The 15664-nt window shown below is 41.6% G+C and overlaps 1 protein-coding gene across 1 annotated transcript; it reads right to left on the minus strand.

Moving 5' to 3' along the window:
• Window positions 1-998: 998 nt before the first annotated feature.
• On the minus strand, window positions 999-14459 carry mmp17b (matrix metallopeptidase 17b). The gene is made up of 11 exons (XM_085184401.1): window positions 14292-14459; window positions 13994-14126; window positions 13741-13894; window positions 13498-13606; window positions 13245-13422; window positions 12719-12895; window positions 6471-6540; window positions 5757-5830; window positions 5507-5656; window positions 4499-4777; window positions 999-4379 (listed from the first exon to the last, which is right to left on the minus strand). The coding sequence occupies exons 1-11, from the start codon at window positions 14418-14420 to the stop codon at window positions 3997-3999; spliced, it is 1836 nt and encodes a 611-aa protein (XP_085040527.1). The 5' UTR covers window positions 14421-14459; the 3' UTR covers window positions 999-3996.
• Between the last annotated feature and the right edge of the window lie 1205 nt (window positions 14460-15664).

Raw genomic sequence — 15664 nt, forward strand, 5'->3', positions numbered from 1 at the left:
ATGTGGAAGCCAAGGAATTTGAAGGACTCCACTCGCTCTACACATTCTCTGTTGATGTGCAGGGGGGCAGGGGCAGTTCTGTTCTGCCTGAAGTCCAGGATGAGTTCCTTGGTCTTGGTGATGTTAAGTGCCAGGTTGTTTGATGCACACCATTCTCCCAGTCTCAGGACCTCATCTCTGTAAGCCGCCTCATTTCCCCCTGTGATCAGCCCCATCACTGTTGTGTCATCAGCAAATTTGACAATGATGTTCTCTGGGTGGGCGGGACTGCAGTCATATGTGTGGAGGGAGTAGAGTAGTGGGCTTAGTACACAGCCCTGGGGGGAGCTGGTGCTGAGAGTGCGAGGGGAAGAGAGGTGAGGACCCAGTTTCACCTGCTGGGGTCTTTTGACCAGGGAGTCCTTTATCCAAGAGCAGGTGGATGGCAGGAGCCCCAGGTTGGCTGACTTGGTGATCAAAATGTCTGGAATTATTGTGTTAAAGGCAGAGCTGAAGTCAATGAAGAGCATTCTGACATAGTTCCTCTGTTGTTCCAGGTGGCTCAGTGCTGTGTGGAGTGCGATGGCTATGGCGTCCTCAGGACCCCAAAGCGGTATGTGAATTGGTGTGGGTCCAGAGTGGGGGGGAGGCAGGTTCTGATCATATTTCATTTAGTTGAACTTGAAATGTTTGCCAGTAGGTAAACAATTAGTATTGTACAGTCAGAAATATCAAGTTATTCTTAATACTACAGACTTGCACTGTATAAGTTGTCCTAACAATCATCTTAAGTAAGCTTTACTTAGTTTTTTTGAGGCAACGAGTTTCCTTAATTGTTCTGGGAACTAACAAGGCCGTACAGTGTACTCAAAATGAGTAAGTTGCCCTAACTTGGTCATCTTACGTAAACTTGATCCAATTTTTTTGAGTTCTGGGAACAAATGAGCTTGTACAGAGTACTCAAAATAAATAGGTTGTCCTAATTTAGTCATTTTTAGCTAAGCTTTACTCAATTTTTTTGAGTCAACGAGTTTCCTGAATTTTTTTGAGTTCTGGGAACTAATTAGATTTTACAGTGTGGGGTCTGACCCCAGCCTCTATGGATCTTGTGCTCAGAGCTTGTTCTTGTGCTGCCATGATTAGTGCCTCTGTGCTGTCTTTCAGTCCAGCTTTGTCCAGCCACTGGTAGCACTTCTGGATGTCAGCCACTTCCTCTACCTCCCAGTGGTACATACTGTGCAGCAGGGGCCTATCTTGCCATGTTTGTTCCTCTTCTTCCTCCTCTTTCTTGGGTTTCTGCTGCCTGAGGTATTAACTGAGCACGCGGTTGGTTGGGGCCATCTTCCTGATGTATTCATGGTGGTACGTTGTCTCATTCTGGATTTTGGTGCTGACACTCACCAGTCCATGGCCTCCTTCCTTCCTCTTAGCGTACAGCCTCAGGGTGCTGGACTTGGGGTGAAACCCTCCATGCATGGTCAGGAGCTTCCTGGTCTTGATGTCAGTGGCTTCTATCTCCTCCTTTGTCCATCTTATTATCCCAGCAGGGGTGTGTTTCTTTGGAAAGGTATTTTATGTTCCCAAATGCCCCATCCATAGACATTCATAGACATCCATAGACACTGGAATGCTTGATTTAGACCTCTATGTAATAGCTTACGATGTAACCTGAAACCCCTTTTAACTCGATGCCATAATCTTCCAACCCATTCAAGCATTACGGCACCAACATCAGGAAAAATGTTCATGAGAAAATAGAGAAGTACCAGGGGAAACAGCAGTCCCAGTGGTAAAGGAGCTGTAACCCACAAACTGGAAGAGTGGGTCCTGCAGATACCAGGTACAACATCAGAGGACTCTAACCAGTCCTACGATACAGCGGCGCTCTGTTAAGACAAGGAAGGCAAGAACTGACTGCCTAATCAAATCTAAAAATAGTCAAAAACTAAAATGTACAACAGTAAAAATGATCTCTCACCTTTCATTTCAGCATCATAAAGCTCCTTGTCTGTTTGTATCTATCCTTTACATACCTGCCATCTTGTGGCTGCAGATGGCTATTGTCACTGGAAGCATTCACAAGGAACCTGATTGGTTCTTGCCATAATATGAATTCTAACAGTTGTTAAACAGGGCTGTCAGCTGTGTACCAACCTGACTTCTGCACTGATGATCCCAAATCCCACGAAGAAGGCAAGAAATTCCAGAGATGAACCCTGATAAGGCAAACCTGTGGGGTGAAACCATTTCAGGCGACAACGTCATGAAGCTCAGTGAGAAAAGTACAAGGGTTTGCACTGTCAACAAAGCAAAGGGTGGCTCCTTTCAGGAATCTCAAATATAAAACACACTTAGAGTTGCTGATCATTTTTTTCTACTATATTCCCCATTTGTTGTGGATTATGGAGTTGAAGCAGCAGCTGCAGGATGCTTTGACAAAAGTTGACATATTTCAGTTCATTTCAAACCCTATTTACAGGAATATCATCATCAAACTTTTGACTGAGTTCAGAACAAGCAGGCAGTCTTTAAATAACAGAAGGGCTCATAAGCACATCGAACTAAGTAAAAAGCATGTGAAATACCAGCAGCAGGCCAGAACAACAACCTCTAACAACAAAAGACAGAGGAGGGAAGACGCAGTAAGAAATGCTTTTTCTAAGAGAGTACTTCATCAAAAACGACAGCATTAAAATGCATCGTTTATGTAAATGCTGTTAAGATGAATGGAAAATGGGTAAAAATAAATGGTCAGAAAATAGAGCTCAAACTATTTCTCTCGTGCGTTGTTGTGTGTTCAGAAGTGATTGTCTGTTCTTATTTAATTCACTTAATGTACAGAATTTACCTGCTTGCTGCATACATGCTACTACTGCACATCCACCTAATGTATATATTATATTATATATTATATAATGTCCCCCCCCTATACCCGCCCCGCCCCTTTTGCTCAAGTCAAGGAGCGTGTCAGGTTACATTTCATTGTGTGTTATAACTATGCATGTAACGAATAAAGAACCTTGAACCTGAAATATGTGGCAGGATAATGTTTTTAAGTTTGATAGCTGTCCTTAAGTGATGTCACCTGAGTCAGTGTCAGCTGCCCTTTGAGTTATTAAAAGTGCAAATTGGTTGGTGTACATTTACACTGCTCAAATCTACTGCATGCTGAAGGCTACATCCATCACTGACTGCCCTGTTGGAGGTTGTGTTCAACTGCAGTGAACTTAGGCTTTGATAAAAAATAATAATAATGTAATTTCTTTTCTTTCTTCATATATTTTTATCCTTATTTTTAAACAGTGTGTGCTTGCAGACTGTCACCTATGGGATGGCAATAAGAGAAATTAACCAGGAAGGTGAAATGATAAAGCCACTACTCCACTTTTTGTCTGTATAAAGAGTTTAAAAGCTAAGGTGGATTTGGGGTGAACTATGCAGGTGAAACTGGTCAAACTGAAATTAAAATATTATTAAAAATGATATTAAAAATGATCTCTTTAATTTTAACTTCCCCAAACCACTTCAATCTTCTAGTGTGGTGAGTGTCTGTGATGCCTGGGATAGATTAGTATTGCTGTAAAGTACGAATGTAAAAGAAAAGTAATACAGAGATCCATACATACATTTAAAACACTGATATCTGTAAATACAAACATGTCAAATTATCAGTCAGTTAATGTCTGCGTGATTATTATTATTATTATTATTATTATTTATTATTGTTGTTGTTGTTTTTGTTAATAATTGATTTTGGCAACTTCAATCCTTCACAGATGGAACCAGTTTTCTGGTCATAACTCACAATATGACCTGATGACTGGTGGACAGGTAAATAAATATGCCTCCTAATTAAAATAGCACTCGTAAGTAGCACCGCTGCTACCTGAAACCAGCAGCACATTTCTAATCTCACACTCAGACAGGAGTACAGGGCGAGGATGCGAGTGCTTGTGGAAAGGTTGTACACACTCTATTTAATAATAAAACCTCAGTTTTTTCTTTCATTGTGCATCTTTAAACAGCTAACAGTGCCCATGTAACCTGTAGCAAGGCAGCTATCAAAAATGTTGTCCTGCCCCCCAGGGCTCCGTTTCGGCAGGTGCATTTTGTCCAGATGTGTGAACCTCTGTCCAGCACCTCTTTGTGTTTAGTTCTGTCTCTGACCCGCTTTCTTTTTATCAGTTCTTCCTCCTCTCCCCGATATCTCCAACTCTCCCTGAGCTCCTCTCTTCCTCCAGGTGATGACAGTGAGAAGGAGAGGTCCTGCATCCCAGGTGAGGATGAGTCAGTGCAGCCCAGCCAGTCTGCAGCAGAGGATCGTGGGTATCCATCATGCAGTGATGAACCTGGAAACATGAACTTCCAGTAGGAATCTCCTTTAAAGAGATAGACAGAGCCTGGAGAGAAAGAAAAGAAACTTCACTGAATTTAGTCTGGTTCTAGTTAAATTAAGTCAACTTTGTCCGTTTATTTGATCCTTTAATAGAAAGATCTCACACATGAATCAGATCCTCACCATTAGTGTCTGTAGTGATTCCATTCACACCCTCTTTAAGTAGTTGTGTCCACGTGTCTCCTTGATTCTCTTGTTTGGCATCTCCAATTTTTCCCCACACAGCCCCCTCCTCCGGGTCCCAGACCAGGCCCCATCTCTCTAATGCTCCTGCTGCCTGCTCGTCATCATCATCGTTATCAGTGTCTGCTAAATCTAAGCTGACGCCCGTCCTGAGAGCAGACAGGGGCTGAGGGTAACCTTCTTGCAGAGACAGGTCCTTGAAGAGCCAGAACTGGTGACCTGCAGCGAGACATCACATGTAAGGTTAGTAAGTCAGTTTGATGATTCGCAGTGAAACACCATCGATTGTTTCTGTGACTGCTTTGATGTGTTATTTTGTATTTACACTCTCATTTATTTTATCATTGCATGCATGTTCTAGGCAGTGGATGTCTGCTGCCAAAGAAATAAGAAGGAAAGAAAGGTTTAAAAACCTGAAGGCCAGATAAAGTTTAATAATTGGACACATCCGTTTTGATGTTGGAGAATTTAGTCCTTAACTATGCTAAAAGTATTTTGGTTATAGAAAATGTAATCTACAGTCAAACTGTAGGAGATGTTCAAAGATGCTATAGGACAGGTGCATGTAGGTCTTCTGAAAGTAGCAGGAAGTAAGTAATAATCTCATAAATCTCAACAAGTTCTGCTTTCTGAAGACATCACTATCTCTCAAACGTATCACTGCTTGCTTGAAAAGTAATTCAGGAATGGCTACAGGCAAATTTTATGAAAAAGACAATTTTGAAGAACACATTCAGTGTGCAAAATGTAAAGGCTAGAAGAGATATAAGCTTAAAAAAAAAACTCATGTCAATCAATTGTTACAGAAATAAAGAAATAAGGAATCTTCTTTGATTTTTTTAAACAGTTTCAGTAACGATTTTAGCCAGCTATGGTGCGTAATCTGCACCGACTGTTGTGGCCTTTACACCGTTTTGCCCCTCTCACAGGTAGATTACTGTACTGTACCACTGATAAAGATGATAGCATGATCCGAGCGCCTCTCCAGCACAGCTTGAAGATGAAGCAGGTCAGGGGGTAGACCCCTCCACAACCTCCTCACCGAAGAACCGCGCCCCGACACCAAGCCTCCGCCATTGACCCTCCACATCATCTGACCTGAAGCGACGACCCAATGAAAATAATGAATTGTGGTATCCTGTTACTATAGATACATCTTCCATAGTTAAACTACATTTATAAAAATCTGTTTTCAGACCTTTGAAGAAGAAAGTCTCTCCTCGAATCTTTGCCACAGCATCAAAACTGGTGTTGCAGTGATCTATGGAGGGGCTGAAGGACAGAAGCACACAGGGATACTTGTTAAAGGAATGTCAGGCTTTCATCTGGTTAACAGTAGACAGCACAGCCGTACTCTTTGTCCTCAGATGGTAACTAATGTCTGTCTGTTGCAACTGTTTCAGACGACACTTTCTAGCATTAGCTGTTAACTTAGCACTGTAAACATTTTCCTGTTTACAAAATCTATCTATTGTTTATCTAGCTTGTTTATGTAAATATCTTTGGTGGCTGAAATTAAATTTAAAATCTTAATACTGATATTAGATGATTTTGCAAAAATATGGAAGAAAAGAGGCACACAGCATATTTATGACAAAGAGTTTTTGTCTTCTTCTGTCCGTGTGAACGTCCCTTCCCCCGTTTGGCTTTTATGGGATCTAGACCGTCTACTGCTCTGCTCCTCGCCTCTGGAATTCCATCTCGCCAGACATTCAGACTCTCTCCATCTTCACATCCCGTCTCAAAACACGCCCCTTTAAATTGGTTTAATTACTCATCCTGTCACATGAATCCTCTGCTTTTGATTTTTTTTATAGTCTTATCATTTTATTTATTCTTAAATGTATTATTATTAATAATGATAATATCAATATGATTGCTATTAACAGAAAAATCTCTCAGTAAATCATACCCATGGCCTCTGTGGTGCAACTCTGTGGTGATACGAGGAGCCTCCGTAGGCAGCAGCTTGTTCATTTGACCTGAATCAAAAATCACAACAATTTAAATGAAAAAGCTATAAAAAAAACAACAAACCTAAATTCCCCCTCCGCCCCTGTGGAGAAGCACCAAGGGCTCTTCTCTGAGCCCTTGGTGCTTCTCGAGCTTCTCGTGTTCCTTCTTCCAATTGTTGCTGTCATTCAGTATCGCTACGTCTGTTACTACAGCCATCTTCCTCTGCTTGTCTACCACTAGTATGCCTGTTGGTTAGCCATCACCATTTTAAACACACTGTGGTACCAGACCCTCGTGTTCATCAGTTGAACAGTATTGTACTGCAGAAAGTAGAGTGTTGCAACAAAAATGGTGAGAAAATGGCGACTAACAATGGAAGAGACATAATATCATAACACTTATAAATGTAGGTCTGTCCTACAGAGAAACGGAAAGGTGTCAATGAGTGCAGACCCAAAGACACGACTGAATCAGAGGACAAGTTTCTGAGAGTTAACAGCTTGTGTGATGGCAGCTTACAGGACAACAGCTTCAAGCAGCTTAATAGTGGCTGTAGTGAGCAAGTCTCAGTTTCAGCTCTGAACAGAAACTTCGAGCTGCAGGAAGAAAGCCATCAGTAAGATTTCAGGATAAGACAAAGACTACTGAGGACTGGAGGAAGGTATTATTATTTTGATGAATCAAAATTTTAACTCTTCAGTTCATCACACAGGCTCTATGTACGCCGTCAAGTAGGTGAAAGGATGGTTCCACAGTGTGTGTCATCAACTGTCAAACATGGAGGAGGAAGTGTGATAGTCTGAGTGAGAGGCTCCCTGAACCAAAACAGATACCATGCAGTACCCTGTCGTATGGACCTAGTTGGTCAGGGGTTCATCCTACAGCAAGATAATGACCCAAAACATAAGTCCAAGCTGTGCCAGAACTACCTCAGGAAAAAGAACAAGATTGTGATGGCCAGCACAGTCTCCAGACTTAAACCCCATTTAACTGGACATAAACGTAGATTCTCAATGGAAAAATTTAGCCAATGCAGAAATGCCTCAAATCTGCTTTTATCTAAAGGGCAGCAGCCAGTGATAGATATAAAAAGTCTTGCAGCACTATATGGGTCCATAGGAAAACGTCATTCTTGACCTCTGCAAACACTTCCCTGCTGAGTTCATGGTGATCCATTTTGGGTTATACTGACTGGTTCTTCAATGCTCCTTCTGCGGTTGGCTCCATGCACCACTAAAGTGGCCCACCTGACAGTCTAAGAACCACTGCAGGTTGGTGGGACACAGCCAGAGCTACTGTCACTTCCAGTGTGTCACACATGCTTGGTTAAGCCCAGCCTGCTTCCCATTATTGTGTGATGATTACTCGTTTAGCTTCATTTTAGAAAGTTAGTACAACACAGTTCAATGTCCCAAACTATTGCCACAGTATTTGGTAACCAAGTATTTTACAGAAAGGCTTGTTTCCTCTCCAGCGTGCTTCATATTGTGAAATTATTCATTTATAAACTACGTGTCAGACGATAGTTTTGCATTTCACTTAAAACCACAGATACAATTTCATATCATATCTGTGGCAAAGATAAGTTTAACTTCTAGGAGCCACAGACCTTTGTATAAAATGTTGTGCCAATGAATAATATATTTTACATGTTCATTAGTTTAAGTACCAAACATTAAAAAATGGATCGTGGTTAGTAAATTTTCACAATGACAAATTGTTAAACCCAAGATGCAAATATAGTTAATGAACCTGGAACGACACTGAGTGGAAGGATGTATTTTTTGGAACATGTGGGCAGAAGCTTGAATATCCACAGACACAGTGGTTTGCCTGTCAAGCATTCATGACATTATGCAAAAGCAAAATGAACTGAGAAAGTTAAGAATGGTTTCCGAGCAACAGCGCAGTCAGACATTTCCTCGTTTTTATATTTTACAATATGAGGCTTTCATGAGAGTCTTCGCTGAATGTGGAGGCTAAAGCTGTGAAGAAACTAAATTCTGTCCTTCCTCAATCCGGTCGTTAAGCGATGACGTGACGAATCCTACTTCCGGGCCTAAAGTAGTCTGCGTTTAATATGGCTTTTGTGTTGTTAACATGTTTAATGTTTTGTATTTTCTTCTATTTAATATCAAAAAGCTCCTAAAACAGTCAATGATCACTGTTGACCTCCCTCGGCTTTTATTGCCGCTTATCATTCATTTAAGCTCAGTTTTTAAAACCTTAGGATGTAACTACAGCCCAGCCCATGCAGCAGTATATGAATGACTAACCTCGTATTGTGGATGGATTATCTCAGTTGTTCTCCTGGCTGAAGTTTGGTCCTTTTACAGCATCCTGCCATGCGATTACATTTGTTCCTGACCACCGAGAACACTCACGTTAACTTTTATCGAGTGGAAAAAAAGTTAGCTTGTTTATATTATGCTAACATAGCTGTGTTGCTAGCGGTCACGTAGCTAGGGTTGCCAACCGTCCCTTAAAAAACGGAATCGTCCCGTATTTAGAAACAAAAGTACACGTCCCGTATTGAGCTAATAAGGGACGCACTTTGTCCCGTAATACAGTGAGAATCAAAAGTAGTCTATAAGTTTTAATGTAATTGACTATGTGCACGTTAGCATATGCTACTTCCGGTGCGGAAACTCCTGTGGGGAGCTTTGTTTCCGGTGTCCTATTCGCGCCCTGTTTACGGTCCAAAACAAGTTAAGCAAATAAATAAATAAAGCGGTGATTTACGTTTCTATAGATGTCTCGGGCATTTACCCAATATATCTGTAAATGATGTTCATCGACTTGTCGATATTTTTTCCCCCACGCCTCAGGGGAAAAGAGAAAATGGATTCAAATGTTATATTTCTCAGCTGTCCCTCGTTTATCACGGGTGTTATGTTCTAAAAATAACCAGTGATAGGTGAAATCAAGTAGACAATTTTATTTTTTGACGGTGCAAAACGTTTCGTGTACATCGTGGACATACAGCACTGCACTTCAGAGTCACACTGCTAGCATAGATGCAGCGATTCTGTACTGTACAGGAGAGACGAAGGAGATCGTCTGCAGCGATCAGGACGCAGGACGTAAAAAAGCATGCAAACTTGCACTAAAAAATCTGCGAAACAGCGAGGTGAAAGGTGAACCGCGTTATAGCGAGGGACCGCTGTAATTTTGAAGGTAAGTCACAACATACCCTTCGTAAATACTAATGTATAGAAACCGTTACCAGCAATCATTAATTTTTTGTGTGGCTTTTTTTCACGGTTTGTTAACATGCTGTGTAGGTGTGTACTTGACTAGCTGATATCGACATAACGGAAAACATCTGGTTTGACTATTGTTCACCTGTAGTTTGAATGCTAAACATTTGCCTGTTTAAATCATAAGACCAGTCACTATACACAGATGTGCTTCTGAATGTGGACGATGTGTCTTCTGCTGCAGTGATGCAGTTCTGCTTGTGTTTAGTGATGTAAACAACTGATCGATCTAAACTCTTTAAACGTCAAAATTGATCATTAGATTTTTATGACACAACAGTGGTGAGTGTTCCCACCTTCTCCTCTTTGTAACTTAACGCGATCGTTCCGTTTTCGAGTTTTGGACATCAATTTTGGAGTATATCTTTGCAGTAGCGATTGACCGCAAAGTAAAGCTACCGGAAATGTACAACCCCACATCCGGTCTCAAACCAGGAAGTTAGCATTTTCTCGTGCACAGGGTCAATTAACGCTTTGTTTGAAACCATAATTCCCAGCCCCACCCCTGCTTTGTGACCAATGAGCTGACAGCACACTTATGACAATTCGAGTATGACAATTCAGATTACCGCTCATCTCATTGGTTGAGGAAAGGTCGCTTGCGGAGAAAATACCGGAAGACAACAGATGACCACAACAAAAAGCATGGCCAACAGGAAAACAAACGCCGACACTGCGGTGCAAGTCTCAGACGACAGTACACCTGAAGCTGGGCAAACACTGTGCGATTTTCAAACTGCACGATTGGCTCGCATGGGTTATAAGTTCGTAGGTCACGATGCAGGGTCTCACACTATACCGCCCGATGCTCTGATGCGACCTGAGTCACACTGTGCCTCCATAAAATGAAGGTTATAACAGAAAATCTGTCGCTCGCTCTCCCTCTCTGTCTTTCACTCACACAGACACACACCGCCATCAACATTGCTAAATTACTAATGACAAACATGATCAGGCAGCTGTGATTGAGCAGCAATGTAAATCCAACTATTTTCACGGTTGTTGTGGTCGTGATAATTTGGTGATGCCACATCGAAAAGGCTCGGATGAGCTTTCCAAAGTTCTACAAGTTGTGCCTCCATCGCTTGTGTCCAGATCACACGCTGCACAGCCGTGCTGCTCCGTCTTTTTCACCGACGTTTACGTGTTTGCGCGTGAGCAGTGTGAGCGGCTGCGGTGACACCCTCACGAGCGATTGATGATCGGGAGCTGGTCGTGAGGTGTTAATCGCTTCTCGTTACCCCACGTATACTACACGATGCACGATGAAGGCCAAAATCGGGCCGATCACCAAATTGGTCGCACGACTCAAAAATCGGCTCAAAATGGGCCAAAAATCGCACAGTGTGAGCCCAGCATTAGACCAGCAATGTTTGTTCCTCTCAGAGAAAGAAAAAAAAGGCTGTAAAAGTGCAGGGAAGAATGGGAAAAGGAAAACACCTGGCTGGAAAAGTGCACGATAACACCTATAAAGCGCACTGCACTGTGTGCCGGTGCACTTTTTCCATAGGCATGCTTCTAATGGTGGGCACATGAAGAACATGAGGGGCGTGAAAGCTCGGGGAACCCTTAACCAATTTTTGTCTACCAGGCCACGGCAGAACCAGATATGGTAAACACTGGTTTGTTTGTTTTTAAACCCTCTGGTTAAGGTTAAAATGGGCATGTGCAGTGAATATCAGCGCTATGTGGCCAGAAGTGTGATAATATAATTTATTTTGTGTAATAAACAACTGCAAGGATAGATGATTACAACAAATAGATGAGTAATACATAAAAGTAATACATAGATGAATAATGATGATGAGTTATGATGCGTAATCATGGGAACAAGTGGGTTTACAAACGGGAGCAAAAGCTGAAATAATGCCTCTGCTGAAGCCAATTGCACTAAATGTGCACTGTTACAAGAATATTTTTCTTTCTATTGTTTTCTATTAATTTATATAATTTTAAGTTAAGCAGGACAGAGTTCTTTTAAAGAAAGATTTACTTTTATTATCAAAAGTTAAGCATGACAGGCTTCTGTTTAAGAAAGAGACCTGTTTTATTGTGTTAATGTTGTCATTTTGAGCTAAAAATAAATGGCTAAATGATTTTTGTTTCCCATGTGTTGATATCACAAAGAATACACATCTACTTAAATCAAATTCAAGTCAAATGGTTAAAAAAAATAATTTCACACACAAAAAAAGAGCTAAAAAATTCACCACACTGGGAAGGGTGAAGACAACTGGGTCGCCCGGCCCTGGCCACGAGGTGTCCCTTATTTATTTCTCAGGGAGTTGGCAACCCTACACGTAGCACATCATTATATACCAGCTAGCCAAACTTCAGTAACCCTACAAACGTCACTGCTGTTTAGTTTTCTGTCTTCATTTATGTTGGAAGTGATAACAGAGCTGTATGTTTGAATTTGTTTCCAAAACCCCGCAGTCAGGACATGCTATATTGTATTTAGATAGAAGCTAGCGAGCTAACTTCCTGCTAACTTCTAACTCCGTTAAATGTCATAAATTCCGTTTTCATGGATGCCTGGATGTTAAACTCAATTGTTACACCTGGAGCAGAACGCTGATCATTTTATTAAAGATGAAAGACTTTAGACAGTTTTTCAACTCTCAGTAATGCCATAGTGATGTTTGATATATGGACCTGCAGCGGAGTTTAGGCCCAGACACGGCTAGTGACGTCAGACTTAACGACCGGATAAACACACCAGAGGTCAGACCAGGGAGCTATTTCACAGCTGTCCTCATTCATCCTTTAAACTGCACTTCAGTTTTTATCCTTTTACATCATTTATTTTAAATTCTTGATATTGAAACTTTATATTATCCTATGTGTGCTAATACTGAAATTTTACATTCAGTCTAGTTTACACATCCTCACACATCAACTATAATCAATATTAATGATTAAATCATGGTGTGAGAAGCTTCACCATAGAGCTGAGTGATGTGCTCCAGGTCTTGGGGTCCCAGGCGGTAGTGAAGAGGGTCTCCGACAGGACCCAGGTAGTATGGCCTCATGACTGAGTGACGGGATGAGGAATGAGGAAGGCCCAGTGCGTGGCCAAACTCATGAACAAGCACTGTGAACAGGTCGGTACCCTCAGAGACTGGGAAGGAAACAGAAGAGGAGGAACAGAAAACAAAATGATGACCTGATTAGAAGAAGAAGATAAACAAGTCATGGTTTACTGGTATAGTATGGCCATAGACTTTATGGAGGTAGTATTGTGGTCCAAAGCTCACTGGTTTTGGACTCAGTGTTATTGTTTTGTCCACTGCCATTTGGCAACTTTGGAGCAAGAAGGGACCATAATTTGACAGAAGTGTGGAGCACTGAGTTACTGCCTAGCACTGTCAAGCTTGGTCACCAAGCTGCATTAATCAACACCATGTGAAGACACAAGACAAAAGACTAATAAAAGGTTAGACTTTTATGTTTTTGAAGTGTTGTTCTACCTGGCTGTCTGAATGCCCACTCTTCCTCCGCATCCAAATGAACTACTCCTGCCTGGGCTGGGTCTGAGGGGAAGAAAGCGTGGCCTACTGCTCCACCTGCCCCATCAAAGGGATAGTCATCACCATGGTAACCATGGAAGAAGTCTACCCGCAGGTCAGCAGCATCCGGACTGCCCACCTGGAAACAGAATGAATGAAACTCATCGACTGTGTGACTTTGGCTAGTTCTAGTCAAAAGTGGCATCTGACAAACCTCATGGAACTCCAGTGGCGTTGGCTCGGCCCACACTCTTAAAGCGTAGAAGATAAGTGAGCGAATTGTTTCCCAAGACAGATGAGAAGAGGAGGGATATGATTGCAACCTGATGAGGTAAGATAGACGCAAAGACCTCACCGAGTGGCAGATACTTCACCAAGCACAGCTTACTGACAATAGGAAGCCATTGTGAATTACTACATCGAACTGATCACAGTCTCCTCGCAAATTTTATCCCACCTCCAGTTGATGTTCCCGTGCGTCCACATGGAGACAGCCCATCTTCTCCGCCTCCTCATATTTATTTTCTCTTGGTTGGCCGATAGTATGGATGATTCCTCCTGGTCGGGTAGTGAGCAGCGTGGCGTGTTCATCACCGCCATTGTCTCCTCATCTGGACACCAGAGAACAGACTTTATCCAATCACACAGAGAACACTAGATTTGAGAAGCAGCATAAACATCTTTTTACAGACACTATCTGTATTCCTCACCTACAACTCCGCTGTCTTTTAGGCCTGCAAACCTTTGCATGGCCCTCACAGCATTGGTGACACCTGTCCAAGCCTGCAGCTGACCAGTGGAAGGGTCTGAGGGTGGCAGGTAACCATACTTCATCAGCCAATCCTAAAAAAGGGGGTAAATGATCTCTTTAACGGGGTGTTCTTCTTCCATTTCTATCCTGCAGTCCTGTATCTATATTATATATAAAGCTCACTACCAATGTAATATATGAGAGAGTTGGTAAAGATATTATTAATTTCCCATCAATAGTTATATGGTTTCTATTACCACAAGTTTGGAGCTCTCATCTTCAGTGGGTGTCACTGGTGCAGAGGATGGTGACAGAGTCACACTAGCAGCACAAGTTGTTTGCATCCATCCACAGCTCAAGCAGAGGAAAGTCATATACATCTTCATCTTGATTACATGTTTTTGGAACAGAATATTCAGTGGAAAGCAGTATTTTCAGTGTGTGGAAATCCACTGGAAATGAAGCAAAGTCATGTTAAAACATTAAAGACAACGATACAGACAGGGCAGCAAAAAACCCTAAAGCCCGACATTTAAAGAGTTTTCCTTAAGTTATCCAAAGTAAACAAAGTATTTTAACATTTTGCACAGTGGTACAGAGGGTGCCTTGACACGGACACAAGGTCTGGTGCAGTGGTTAGTTCTGTCACCTCACAGCAGTCACAGAAGTTTGCATTCTTTGCAGTTATTAAAATAGAAAAAACACTATATTCATTTGTGTCTTCTGTGAAGGACATGAACCTCTACATCAACCAGAATCTATGCAATCTGAGTCCTACTGTGGTGTTGAGGGGACATGCTGGGCTTTTATTGATGCCACATTTTTGGGGATTGGGCTAATAACAAATGAAAAGGCATTGGAGGTTCCACATTTCAGGTTAAGTGATATGATATACAGGGGTCTACCTACAATATAAAGCACCTTGAGGTGACTATTGTTGTGATTTGGCGCCGTGTAAATAAAATTGAATTTAATTGAATATTATAATGAAACCTCAAATCGTTTCTTCAATATTAGATTGTTATCTTCAATTTAGTAGAATTTCAGAAATGTGCAGTAATGTTCACACTTTGGAAAGAGAACTTTTATTCAGTGTCCTTCGTAGTGGACAGAGGAATTACTAACTCTGATTTCACCCAGTTTGTAGGCAGGGAGTCAGACGAATAGCTGTCCGGGGATGGTGAAAGGTCAGAGGACACACTGGTATGTTCTTTGACAAAGTGACTGCACTCATCTTCCATTATGTATAAGAAGCAATGTGTAAGCTAAGCCTTGGACGTTTTTTCATTAGAGTTCAACTCTTTTGAAATTGGGTAGAAAGACTTTTTAATGAGAAAACAGATCAACTACAAACAAGAGGGAGGAGCTCGTCTCTTAAAATTGAAAGCATCATTCAGCATATCTGTATATGTGACATGACCCGGTGTATAACTCAGCATTTGGCAGTCAATCAAAGTCACGAGTCATCTTTATGTCTCGGAGGAGAAAGAAAGAATGTCCTCTGGCTGGTGATGCAACAAAGCTGCATTAATGAGCAGAGACCAACTAAAACCTTTTTCTGGGTCTCGGAAGGACACAAGGGTGAGTACATTACATTTGCACCTGCAATGTAATAAAATATAAGAGAATA

This window comes from Neolamprologus multifasciatus, chromosome 2 (genome assembly GCF_963576455.1).
Source record: "Neolamprologus multifasciatus chromosome 2, fNeoMul1.2, whole genome shotgun sequence".
In the NCBI taxonomy this organism is placed as follows: Eukaryota; Metazoa; Chordata; class Actinopteri; order Cichliformes; family Cichlidae; genus Neolamprologus; species Neolamprologus multifasciatus.

What these genes read in the sequence shown, in the direction of transcription:
- mmp17b (XM_085184401.1), bottom strand. Translation starts at nt 14,420, where the DNA reads ATGAAGATGTATATGACTTTCCTCTGCTTGAGCTGTGGATGGATGCAA. An exon ending in CACGGGAACATCAACTGGAG is followed by an intron (nt 13,607 to 13,740) that starts GTGGGATAAAAT and finishes TTACCTCATCAG; the next exon opens with GTTGCAATCATATCCCTCCT. An exon ending in GCACATCACTCAGCTCTATG is followed by an intron (nt 6,541 to 12,718) that starts GTGAAGCTTCTC and finishes TTTTTGATTCAG; the next exon opens with GTCAAATGAACAAGCTGCTG.